At 37.1% G+C, this 13,092-nt stretch overlaps 1 protein-coding gene across 2 annotated transcripts in view; it reads left to right on the forward strand.

Annotated features, from left to right (window-relative positions):
* Positions 1-3,322: 3,322 nt before the first annotated feature.
* rab27b (RAB27B, member RAS oncogene family) overlaps positions 3,323-13,092 on the forward strand; it is a 43,920-nt gene continuing 34,150 nt past the window's right edge. For both annotated transcript variants that reach the window (XM_058758549.1, XM_058758548.1), the window contains exon 1: positions 3,323-3,563. Coding sequence is in view for 1 of the 2 variants with exons in the window: in XM_058758548.1 (XP_058614531.1) it covers positions 3,562-3,563 (2 nt within the window). In the remaining variant the exon portion in view is untranslated. The remainder of the gene's footprint in view (positions 3,564-13,092) is intronic.

Here is a 13,092-nt window from a genome sequence, read left to right on the forward strand (position 1 = left end):
GCCTCTCTAAGACATCCCTTTTATAGCTAATCATGTTACAGACCTGATGTCAGTTAACTTAATTAGTTGCTAGATGTTCTCCCAGCTGAATCTTTTCAAAAATGTGTTGCTTTTTCAGCCCTTTGTTGCCCCCGTGCCAACTTTTTTGAGACCTGTAGTAGGCATCAAATTTGAAAAAAGCTCATTTAGTGGATAAAAGTGTAAAATTTCTCCGTTTAAACATTTGTTATGTTATCTATGTTCTATTGTGAATAAAATATTGGCTCATGTGATTTGAAAGTCTTTTAGTTTACATATTATTCAAATTTAAAAAACGTCCCAACATTTCCAGAATTCAGGTTGTAAATTTTTGTTAAAGTTAAAATAGCTCATATATATCGGTCGTCATGTGACACACAGCAGCCACAACAGCACTTATGTTTTATTTATTTTTTCCTTTTCATTCAAAACATTCCCAAACGCATTAACTATCATGAAATATCTTGATTCTCACCTTTATAGATTATGTTGATCTATAGTGGGTGATGGTCAAAGTAACCTAATAATGTAATCTATTAATAAAAAGCTGTCTGTTTATGGGTGTCATGACATAACATATTTTTAATACGACTGACTTTATATTTTATGTGAATTTAACATTGAAAGTTAATGTGAATAAAAACATTGTAAGTTAGGCTACTAATCATAACACTTTCATGGTACAGAAAGAGAGCAAAGAACATTTACATTATCAAAGAACATTTTCACTGACAGTCTTGTTCAAGCACTCTCGAAAACTCCTATTAAAATCACTGAAGCTGTTTACACTATGAAATTAATATCTTACAGATTCGTACACACATTTGCACTTTGTTGTTTCTGAGAAGAGAATTCGCCAGAAAGAGGTATTCAGTCAGTGAGCGAGTGAAGAAAACACCGGCATTTTAGCCATGACTCATCTGAACGCCTCTGATTGGTCATTGCAATCATAGCTCAACAGAATCGTGTGTGATTGGTTGTAATGCAAAATGCTGTAAAAACCTGTCTGTCTCTGGCTCAGCGCCAGCCAAAGCACAGGCGCAGATTTGAATTTAGCAGCTGATGATATGATGCACTGAACACCGGTGTGATTGTATTAAATATAGAAAATATTAATCGGCTATATTTTGTCTTTTGGAAGCTGCATTCAAAATCCACTTGGCTCAAAAATCACTTTGAATGGGCATGACGCCTCTGTATATAGCTATATATATATATATATATATAGCTATATATATATATATATATAATTACATTTCTACATTTTATATTTTCAATTGTAAAACATTTACATTGTAAAAAATCTTTGCATTTTTTCTGAAGAGCAAAAAAGGCATCTTTTAGTCAATAATTTTTCAGTAGGCTATATGACTAAAAGATCCATTTAAATTATAAACCTAAAACCAGTTAATTTATGATGATAATATAATACTTTAAAAAAGGTATTAAATTAAAACAATGCAAAACAGATTTTGTAACCCACTGAATCTCATAAGTTTTATTATTTTACTCGTTTGGTCAAAAATATTCAAGCCAAGTTCAACACAAACCCAGCAAACCCTTCCTTTCTACTTGTATTACTTCCTTATTGAGTCTAATTGGCATTTGATAAACAATTAAAAGCTATTGCCTCTCCACATTAGCGGTTCCCATGGAGACGGAGCGCTGATGCCATGTGAACACAGATCTTCTCTCGGCCGAGATCCTCAGTAACTAGATCTAGATAGTGAACAGATCTAGATAGTGTGTGCTTCTAGATGACAGTGAACGCATCATCACTGAGAGACGGCAGTAGTGTGCCATTCTGTCTCAGTATAAAGCAGTTTGTTGTGTTTAGGGCGAGTTCGTATGGATTTGTGTGAAGTTTTGGAGTTATGCAATCACTGGATAGGCGGATTTATCTTTCCTATGTGATGCTTTCATTTGGGTCGGCATGCTTGTCAAATTAGATTTGTAAATTAGTTACACAGAGAGTTCATTGTTGTTGCACAAAGAGCATGTAAGCGCAGGAAGACCTGCAGACGCTTTTTTAATGAATCCAGCTCTTTAATGCAGGCTGTTAAATGAGAGAAGAGTGAAAAATATGTTTGCTGTAAAGTATTAGCGCTTTTTAATTCACCTGATTGGCAACAGAGGGAGTTCTCGATTATTATTATTTTTTTTATCTGAAGAGCAAAAGATGCATAAATACTGAAAGAAAAAAGATGACTAAAAGATGCATTTTTATGCATTATATATTATATTTTAAATGGTAAAAAATATATTTACAATAATTAATTATTAAATACTATTTAGTTATATAATTATTATATAACTGTAATAATGAATTTAATTAAGAATTTTTTTCTTTGAGTAGGCTATATATGACTAAAAGTAGCATTTTTGCTTCTCAATTTTTATATATATTATTTCTTATATTTTTATATTTTATATATTGAATTTACACTGTATAAATAATTATAGCAGAAAAAATAAAGTAAAAAATCATAATGAAGATACATTTTATTTATATTTTTCTCACAAGTGATAATAATATTATATTTAAAAGTCAATACGTTTTAAATTATTATAAAATATTATAAATAATATACAATTTCAACTCAAAGTAAAAATATGAAGAAAAGAAAACAGTCGTCAAAACATTATTCTATAATTCATGAAATATTATCATGTTCATCACTTTTTTTTCTTTGAGTAGTATATGTATATATGACTAAAGGTACCATTTTTTTTACTTTTCAAAATTTATTTATATATTATTCCTTATATTTTTATATTTTATATACAGAATTTACACAGTAAAAATAATTATAACAGAAAAAATGTAAAAAAACAAAAAACAAACAAAAAAACAATGCAGATACATTTTATTTATCTGAAGAGCAAAAATGCAACTTTTAGTCATCTTTTTTCTATGACTATAAGGTGACTAAATTAAGGTGACTTTTTAGTTCACAGGTGATAATGATATTATATTTAAAAGGCAAAACATGTTTTAAAATATTATACATTTATAGAAATAATATACAATTTAAACTCAAAGTAAAAATACGAAGGGGGAAAAAAAAACAGTAGCCAAAACATTATTTTATAGTTCCTGAAATATTATCATGTTTTGCATTCACCCCCATATGCAAATTAGTGCATTTTCAGTCTATGGATCTGACTGTTAGCTCGTGAATATTAATTACACGACTTGATTGGACTCTCCAGTAAAGAACGTCATCATCTAATTAATATTCATTAGGGAATGTCCAATGATCGAGCTGCAACCTGTTGTTGGGGTTCACTCGGCGCTAGGACCCGGATCAGAGCGCGCCGCCGCGGGGCTGCTACAGATCCACTCGAGAGCGCGCAGGAGCCTCACACACACTCATTAGTATACTTGAGGAGGTGTGCTTTAGCTTTTGAGCGTTTCATTGAGCACATTCCCGTTCGGATGAGGCGCGGTTCGAGCGGAATAAGCGGCGGCGGGCTTTGATGAGGATGAGGATGATAAAGAGCGCGAGACACCTGTGATCACGTTCAGCATCAGTCACTGAGATGTGAGTAAATCACTGGTGCAAACTCTGTTGTGCTTATGAACATCATATCTGCTGCTGTGGATCCGTGAGCTTGGTGTCGTGTGTGTGTGTGTGTGTGTGTGTGTGTGTGTGTGTGTGTGTGTGTGTGTGTGTGTGTGTGGCGGAAGCCTGAGTCACCAGACACGCACACACACACACACACACACACACACACACACACTGCGCAGCATCACAACTTGATCACAACAATTGTGCACATGAGCAATGTTTTCATCATGTAAATCTGAATCATGTCTGATACTGCTTGATTTCACTGCTAGAATGGTCTTTAGAATGGTAATACCATGTTTTTTGGCCATTTACCATGGTACTAGCTCTCTGTCATGTGTGTTACTGCTTATATTCACATGCAAAAAAGTATTACATTTCACCACGGTACTGTCACGGTCACGTGGTAATACTATGGACATGCACCATGGTATTGGCTCATAATCATATCTATTAATGCGTGTACCATGGGGTTACCATGTCGGTTGGGTATTTACCATGGTACTGGCCCTCTATCATGTCTGTTATTGCTTATTTTCAGTTTCAAAGAAATATTAAATATCTCCATGGTACTGTCATGCTAACGTGGTTTTATGGACTTAGCTACTATACCGTGTTTTTTTTTGCCACATGTACCATGTTATTACCATGTTTTTTGTACATACCATAGTAGTAGTAGCTCATAATCATGTCTGTTAATGCTTGATTGTTTTCAACTGTCAAAAATTACTATGTTATAGTTTTTTGGGCATTTACCCCTTTTAGTAGCTCATAACCATGTTATGTTACAATAAAAGTACGAAAATTGAGCTGAGCTGGCAACTGATAGTCTAAAGGTTTAAACCCCACCAGGATTGATTTATGAGTGATTATCACCATTGATCACCAGTAATCTGAGACTGTAAATACACTATCCATTACAAGAAGTAAGATAAATGTCTCTTTAGTACATTAGTGAGTGTTCTTTGAGCAGAAGATGTCAAGTACTGCTCACTACAGAGCCAAATGGCCTCCAGCTCCACCTCTCTGGATGTCCAGCTCCACCTCTGTGTGAACTAATGGGTGGAGTTATGTTTAGCGATAGGGTAAGGGGTAGGGTTAGGGTGTGGTTAGGTGTCTATATCCACCCCATTACCTCCAGCGAGGGGGAGCTAGAGCTCCAACTCCTCACATATGGCTCTGCAGCGAGCACCCTCTCCAAGATGTATTGGGTGGTTGCTAGGGTGTTGCCATGTGCTTAAACTCCGCCCCTGCAAGCTCACATTCATCATCTGCATATATTTTTGAGTGCCACGCCCACATCTCAACATCCAATCATCATCTGATGTGTAGAACCAAAACCCCACCCTACATTTTTTTTTTTTGCAGATGAAAAATCTGTCGTTACTTTGGTTTCATCGCAACTTCTTTATAATTATTATTTTTTTTTTCATCCACTGATGTTTGTTTAAAGTGACAGATCACCCAGAGAATAAAAAATGTTGTTAATTTACTCGCCCTCAGGCCATTCAAGATGTAGGTGAGTTTGTTTCTTCAGTAGAACATTAAAGAAGATTTTTAGTTGAACCTGTGTTGCTTTGTGAATCATAAAATGCAAATCAATGGCTACCGGCATTTTGAGAGTCAAAAAAACGTATACAAGCAACACAAAATTAATACCCCTGGCTCCTGATGATATATTGAGGAGTGAAATGATCAGTCTGTACGAGTAACATTATTACTTCTAATCCAGAGCCTCAGCAAACAGGGAAATCTGATTATTTTCCACGAACTGGTTCTTTCGGAGAGTTTGATTCATTGAACTGGTTCAGTTCACTAGTTTGTCTACATAACTATGTGATGTAACACATACACAATTATATTATTAAAGCACCCAATAATGATGTGAAACGTGGATTTTTTTTACATGTCTGAAGCATATAAAGTGAATAAACCAGTCTTCATCAGCTCACCTTTTTACATAAACCATGATTAGAAACCATAAAACGTTAATTTCACCGCTTCATTTAAGTGTTCAGTTCATGCATGCTCATTTCAGCAGGTCATCAGTCTTCGTTCGAACTGAGTGTTGGAAGAACTGGAGCGCTGAATGGTTCATTCATCACAGCATTATATATTATTGTATTTTGGCTCAGTTGGAGTCAGAGTGACTATCAGGCGTCTGAAAGTGAGTTTTGATTGAGTAACTTGAAGATCTGTGCTGCTCGAGCCGCGAACTATTTCAGATGCTTCAGTCCGATTTGATGAACTGGTTCATTCAGTTCACTAAAAAGAACCAGTTCAAAAAATGATTAATTCGTGAACCGGACATCACTCCGGAAAGTTTGCCTGAGGCTCTGGATTACAGGTAATAATGTTGTAAATAATGCTCAGTTTCTTGCACAGACCGATTGTTTCGCTTCATAAGATCTCAATATATTGTCAGGAGCCAGGGGTATTGCCGGCACCCATTAGGGATGTCACAATTCTCAATATAATATCAAACTGTTTGGTACGACATCTACGGTTCAATACTCACTTGTGAATTGCGGTTTTTTTTGGTTTTGCATTTAAATAATATCCGTGCTTTTTTTATTTCTCTCAGAATTGGCTCTGTGTGTGTGTGTGTGTGTGTGTGTACGTGAGTTCATGTGCTGAGATGAGGAAACGCCTCCACGCTTATATTTGAAAAAGCAACACACGCCGAGCATCTTCCCTTGTAATGACATGCATTGATAAGCCTTTCTAAACCTGTTGTCCAACAAAAGAGAACATTATAACTTGTTTTTACTTCCCAACATCAGTCGAGTGTTTGAAATAACTTCCTTTTGTGATCTGACGTGGCTTCTTATCACAGAATGAGGCAGAAAATATATTCTACACTGTAATAAAGGCTATGTGATTAGAAATGGCTTACAAATATACTTATTACTTAATCATTATGAAAATACCCGAGATGGCTTGATGAACACCGATAAACCATATATTGTCACAGGCGAGTGTTTATTGTCTATCATTCGAAACGTTTAACATTACATCTTTTTTTTGTTCAGTTACAGCAATAGCGATGCCTTTATTAGGGATTTCCTGGAGCGTAATACTGTTACTTATATGATGCATATGTGGATTTCCTGCAGGAGGGCACCCTCTAGCATCCAGTATCAATGAAACACAAATTACACTCTTAAAAATAAAGGGCTTCACGATGCTATCACGTGCACGAACCTTTTTATCTGAATGGTTGCATAAAGAAACTTTGAAATCTGAAGAACCTTTCTGTTTCACAAAAGGTTCTTTGCGGCGAAAGAAGGTTCTTCAGATTATAAAAAGGTAAGAAAGAGATGGTTCTTTAAAAAACCTTTGAATGAATGGTTCTTTGTGGAACCAAAAATGGACTTTTCTATAGCATGGCTGTGAATAGCCTTTTAAGCACCTTTATTTTTAAGAGTGTACATGTGTTTATAGCGCTCAGTAGTGGCCAATCCATCCTATTTTGGGTAAAAATTAGAAAAGTAATACCTCTCTCAAAAGATGAGAATGTTAATGTTAAATGTTAAAGGCACCTATTATGCCCCTTTTTACAAGATGTAATATTGGCCTTGGGTGTCCCCAGAATGTGTCTGTGAAGTTTCAGCCCAAAATTCCCCACAGATCATTTATTATAACAGCTGGAAAATGTCATTTTTTTGGGGTGTGTCTAGAAACACTGATTTGGAGTATATAGCTTTAATGCAAATGAGCTGCATATTCCTGCCCCGTCTCCAGAAGAGGGTGTTGCGTATACGTGTCTCTCTCTGCATTGCATATCTGCAGCAATAAACACAGCCGGTAGAAGCAATGTAACTGAGAGCGAGCAAACCGGTGTTCAGCCGTACATATGGGAAGTCAAATGCACTGAAAGTTGGACGAAACGGCAGCGCAATGTTACAGAGCTACTGAACGAATCTCGCGCTACGAACCCAACGAACTAATCTCAGAAGCATGGCACTGATCAGTTAAAAAATACTTAATGTACGCACACAAATACGGTTAAAACGCTAAGCACTAATGATATGACATTCACAAAGGAGTCTGGAGTGATTTTCGTATTTAGGTAGTTTTTGAGGCGCATTAGCTTGAAAAATTAAAGTAATCCACAGCGTCCTCAGCAGCTCAGCTGTTAGAAGAAAATGAAGGCTCTTATGTTCATTCTTACATGCAAACACATAGCACCGGGATTGGTAGTGAGACATTGTTGACATTTCCGCTGCTTGAGCGTGGAGAAAATGGACAGCTTACAACTGCTGAGGGCGGAAACTATGGCAATGCAGGGCTGTCAATCAACCCCCGGGGCCCGGCCCTCCGAAATGTGACGTCACACTGCTGTGAGAGTCAAAACGGCAGGCCTTGTGACTGTGCGTTTACACCAGACGCAACTTGCGCGAATAAATCGCGCTATTCGCGCATAGTTGGACGCTTGAACATTTTGAACAGTTTACTCGCTTCATTCGAGTGTGAAATTCACTTCACAAAAGCGCGAATTTTCGCCAAAGTTCAGATTTTTCAACTTAAGCGCGTCAAATGCCCGAAACGTTCAATTCGCGCCGCAGGATGTCTATTCGCGTCTTTGCATTGACTTAACATGTAAATCACTCGCGCTTAACGCTTCATTCGCGTCTGGTGTGAACGCACCTTGAGACTGACACTAGGTTTAACACTAGAACTGTTTTTCAAATGTACATAACAGATTTTCAACAGAACATTCAAGTCTCCCAGTCACTGACTTTTGTACCATGGTACATAAAATTATGTAATTTACAATCCAATGTTGTTAAAAATTATTTAGATAAAACCAGATCAAAAAACGGAGCGTGTATACCTATAAGCGCCGCACGAGTCAAATTTACCCGCTATATAATGCATGTATTTTCACGCTGTCATTTTCTTGCCGCTTATGTTTTAACATTGTACATTTCTAGGCAATGCCTTTCACTCACTAATTTAGCGGTTATCAGTTTCATAAATAAAGTCAAAATGACTAAAAGGCGATTTATGGAAGGTCGGTATTAGAAACACTAAATGTCATGAGTGATGGAGAGTCTGATGGTAAGTTATGCGTCCTGGGTCGGCTCAGCATCTGTCGGTTCACCTGACAGTGATCCGGACATCATATTTAGATGTTTTAGCCTAACATTACTCATTATTGGTCAAACTTTGGTTTTATTATTTAATTTTTGTCTTGCCATATCGTTTATTGTTCTCTACTGTGTTGCTATTTATTCTAGTCTGGCCGTTTCCTGAAGAAAAAAATAAATCCGATCTATGATGTAATGAATAAAACTTTTTTTTTTGATTACCCGAAGATTATTGGTGGTGTTCTCTTATTCAAATTATAAATGATATAACTAAACAAATTAATAATTGGGCCTAGGTGAAGCTGTGCGCTTGAATTTGCCATAGCATCATCCTATGCAGTGTGGTGAATTATTATTGCTCATTATTGGCAATTTTAGTAATTTAAATACCATGGGTTATCCTAATAGTGATTAATGACATTGTATTATAATATTACACCACCCAAAATATTTACTCCCTTCTAATTTTTGATGTCAGTGCAGGCTTTTTTTTTTAGCTTACTGACCGTTATGGATTAGTGTAGGCTGCATTAAAAAGTCTTGAACATAAAACAACAGGGTAAAAATATAGTTGACTAGACATAATCATTTCATGACTCTAGACACTTCTTTGTGAAGACAGTGGCATAATACAGTGAAATAATATGTTCTTTAGCCATATAAAAACAGTTGCCATGTGTGTGGGTAAAATTTACCCGCTGGCGCTTTTAGGTATATAGCGACCTCGGGTGGTTCTAGTGTTAAAGGGGATTAAAAAATGAGGAGTGGGTGGATTTTTATTATTGTAGGGTGGTTGTATTCACGCACTGCCAACACACATTTATGTCCAAACATGTAAAAGTGGATTTTGCATAATAGGTGCCCTTTAAGCAGACATATAATAACCCACACTTTTTCCAGTGTACAGAGGTTTACAGGAGTTTTTTTGTTGTTAATTTGTTGCAAAAAACCACTCTGATGTGCCAAGCTATCAGAACCGAACTGAACCAATCCAAAAAGCATGGTTAAAAACCGAGGTACGTATTGAACCGTGGACTAACTGTATTGCATCCCTAGCACCCATTGACTTGCATTTTATGAATCACCAAGGACCACGGTTTCAGCTACTGTTCAAGTTATCTACATCTTGATGGCCTGAACGTGAGTAAATTCAAATTTTTGGGTGAACTATCCCTTTAATTAATTGTTTGACAGTATATTTCTGGATACTTGGAGTTTTTTCAGGCTCGTTTGCTCCGTGTAGTCCCCCACACACGCAGTACAGTGAGTCAAGCTGAGTGTGAAAATGTTCCAAACCAGAAAAATGATTTTCTTTCTTTTTTTTTTTTTTTTTTACAGAGAAGTTCCCATGTGTGATCCTAGCCACCTGAACAGAAGGGATCTTGATTCTTGTATATTACAGACAAACCCTCTTATTGAGCGTGTTGCACTGTTGTTATTGATCTTCTGAAGGGTGTATAATAGACACAACACGAGTGTCAAATGCTTATTGATTTCAGTCACTTCAGAGCTGTGGAAATAAAGCGCCGCAGTAGAAAACCTCAGTAAAACAGATATTCGTCTGTGCGCTGCCTTAATGCTAAACGCAGTTATTGATAAGAAAGATAATAAAGCCAGTGATCTCTCAAAACAAAATGAATGTGGAGGAGGCTGAGGAGGCTCATTAGGAGCGTCATCTATCACTCATCTATTAGTGTTCTTAAAATCTCATTACACAACTACATATTTGCTGATGAAAATCTGTCTGCTGTTTGACTGCAAAACCACTCTCATGCTGGGGGCGGTTGCCAGTGTGTTGCTGTATGGTTACTGTAAGTTTTAGGGTGCTGTTACTGTGGTTACTGGTTGTTTTTATCATTCAGTTATGCATTGCTATATGGTTACTGGCTGTTTTTAATGTGCTGTTATTGGTTGCCAGGGCATTGGTGTACAGTTACTGTGGTTACCAGCACTTTTTAACATGCCGTTATTGGTTTCTGGGATGTTGCTATACAGTTGCTGTTTTTTATGTGCTGTTATTGGTTGTCGGGGCATTGCCATAACAAATTACAGTGGTTACCAGCTGTTTTTAAAGTGCTGCTATTGGTTGCCAGGGCGTTACTGTGGTGACCGGTTGTTTTAATGTATTGTTATTAGTTGCCAGGGTGTTGCTAGGAACTGTGGTGACTGGCTGTTTTTAATGTGCTGTAATGCAATTGCTGTGTTGTCATGGATGGTTGCCAAGGCATTGCTATACAGTTACTATGGCTACTGGTTGCCTTTAGCTTGCTGTTATGTAGTTGCTAGGGTGTTTTGGCTGGTTGCCATCAAACTATATGACTAGATAATCGCAGGTGATTATGTGCTTTATTCAAAGTTAAACGTTTAAATATAATTTTATGTGACCTTATAGCCATACTGAAAGCAACAACAGACAGTTTACCTCAGATCTTCAAAATAAATTAAAGCAAAAATGTGAACTCAATGCGAACCATGAGTGTATTACATAACAAAGATGTTATCAGTCACTCAGTATGTACATTTAATGATGTTAAAAAGGTTTAATATTTATGAATTGGATTCTAAACGTATCCATTTCATTGCGAGTGCAGTGCGCTTCCAGGGAGAGGCCACCCACACACGCTTTTGATTGGCTGTGAAACGCGGTGTCACGTCGCGTTTGGTGTGGACACCAAATTGCTTGTCGCGTCGCGCGTAGTTAGGACACAGTGTTAAGTGAAAAGAGTCCAATCAGTTCAGCGGCTTAAATCAAATGCTGCACTACTTTTTCTCTCAATTATTATCAATCATCCCAATACTGAAGTGAATGCCGTTTCATGTTTAGCTGTTTCATGTTTAGTTTAGCTGTCACCCATATTAGACTTACTTGATGTTTATTTTTAGTTCAGCTCAGGATCAGAGTTTGTTTGAAATATAAGGAGGTGTTTCAAAGGTATTTATTTTTATTTATTTTTTGATTTTTTGATGTGCTGTGTATATCATGATAGAAATCATCCAGCATTGAATATGAATCAACCGTCAGAGAGACTGTTTAATTAGAAACACAGTAATTCTCACCGCAGTTAATCCTGAGGGCCACTGTTTTTTATCACTCAAATGAGTCAATAAAAACATTGTATAATTGAGGCTGAATGAATGATGTATTAATTTGGACAGATTTGTTTTTTATTCTATTCATACTGTTTTCATAGAGTAATCCCCATTCGCAGTGAATACATCACCTGAATACGAATCCCACAAATCTAACTGACGTTTTAGAGAACTTTAAAGCTCAAGAAAGTGTTTTAAAACAAGTGTTTTTAAACCTTGTACAGTTATCAGCGTGAGACAGGCAGTTAAAGAAAGAGAGAAGAAAGATACTGGGTAAGAACTTGTGCATCTTCTCCCTCCTCTGCAGCCCAGCGTGTCTCTCTGCTCGCAGGGTAATTATCTCAGGTCTGCCTGCTGCGCCCCACCGCAGGGGTCAGAGGTCACAGGGCTCACCAGCTGCTGAGGAAGAGCTCTGTGCCGCACATTGCAGGCTTAGATGCCCAGGGAAGAGCCGCCCCGCTGGGCGCATTACCTGCACGCCAGGAACCCCCAAACACCTCCGGCAGCTCTGAATAGACACACTGATCTCCATTTAAACCCCTCCTACTGAACACAGGACATCGTTGAGGAATAATGTGGGTGTAGAGAGAAAATTCAGTCATATTTTCTTTCATTTTTTGGAATTGTGATCGGATGTTTATCAGGTTTACTGTTGCTTTCGCTGTTAGGGATGAAACCTCTAACACTAAGTATTAAAGATCAGGGCAACAATTCAATAAACAAGAAGCAAATATACGTGACTTAAATTGTAGAGACAATGAATATGGTCTTTTTTTTGTGATCAACTTTTTATTTTTTCAAATCAACAAAACAACATCCACTCAAACAAACAACAGGGAGAGGGAAACAACAGACACACCATCAACAATTTCAATTTCAATTTGTAGTAAAAAAGGACAAAACAGAATTCACATGAGTCCATAGATTGACAACAGTTGGACATTCCCAAAACATGTGGAAAAATGTACCTGCTGATACAGTGTTACAGATATGACAGTTATAGGTCGATTGCAGTTTCATTTTAAACCTCTTGTAAGGAGTTATGTATGCTCTATGGATGACTTTGAAATGGATAAGACGATGAGCCAAGTTTTTAAAGTTAAGATTAGATTAGACCACACCCTCTCCCAGTCGAGCGATAAATACAGATCTGTTAATTCACGATTCCAGATAGATTTAATAGAAAGAGACTTTGCAGTGTGATCATTAAGTTTACTATATATTAAAGAACCAGATGGCCGACCAGAGGGTGGTCCGATCCAATCCCATATAGGATGAGAGGAAATAGGGGATGCCCAGGGAACTCCATAGGCCTTGAG

Source organism: Onychostoma macrolepis, chromosome 21 (assembly GCF_012432095.1).
Source record: "Onychostoma macrolepis isolate SWU-2019 chromosome 21, ASM1243209v1, whole genome shotgun sequence".
In the NCBI taxonomy this organism is placed as follows: Eukaryota; Metazoa; Chordata; class Actinopteri; order Cypriniformes; family Cyprinidae; genus Onychostoma; species Onychostoma macrolepis.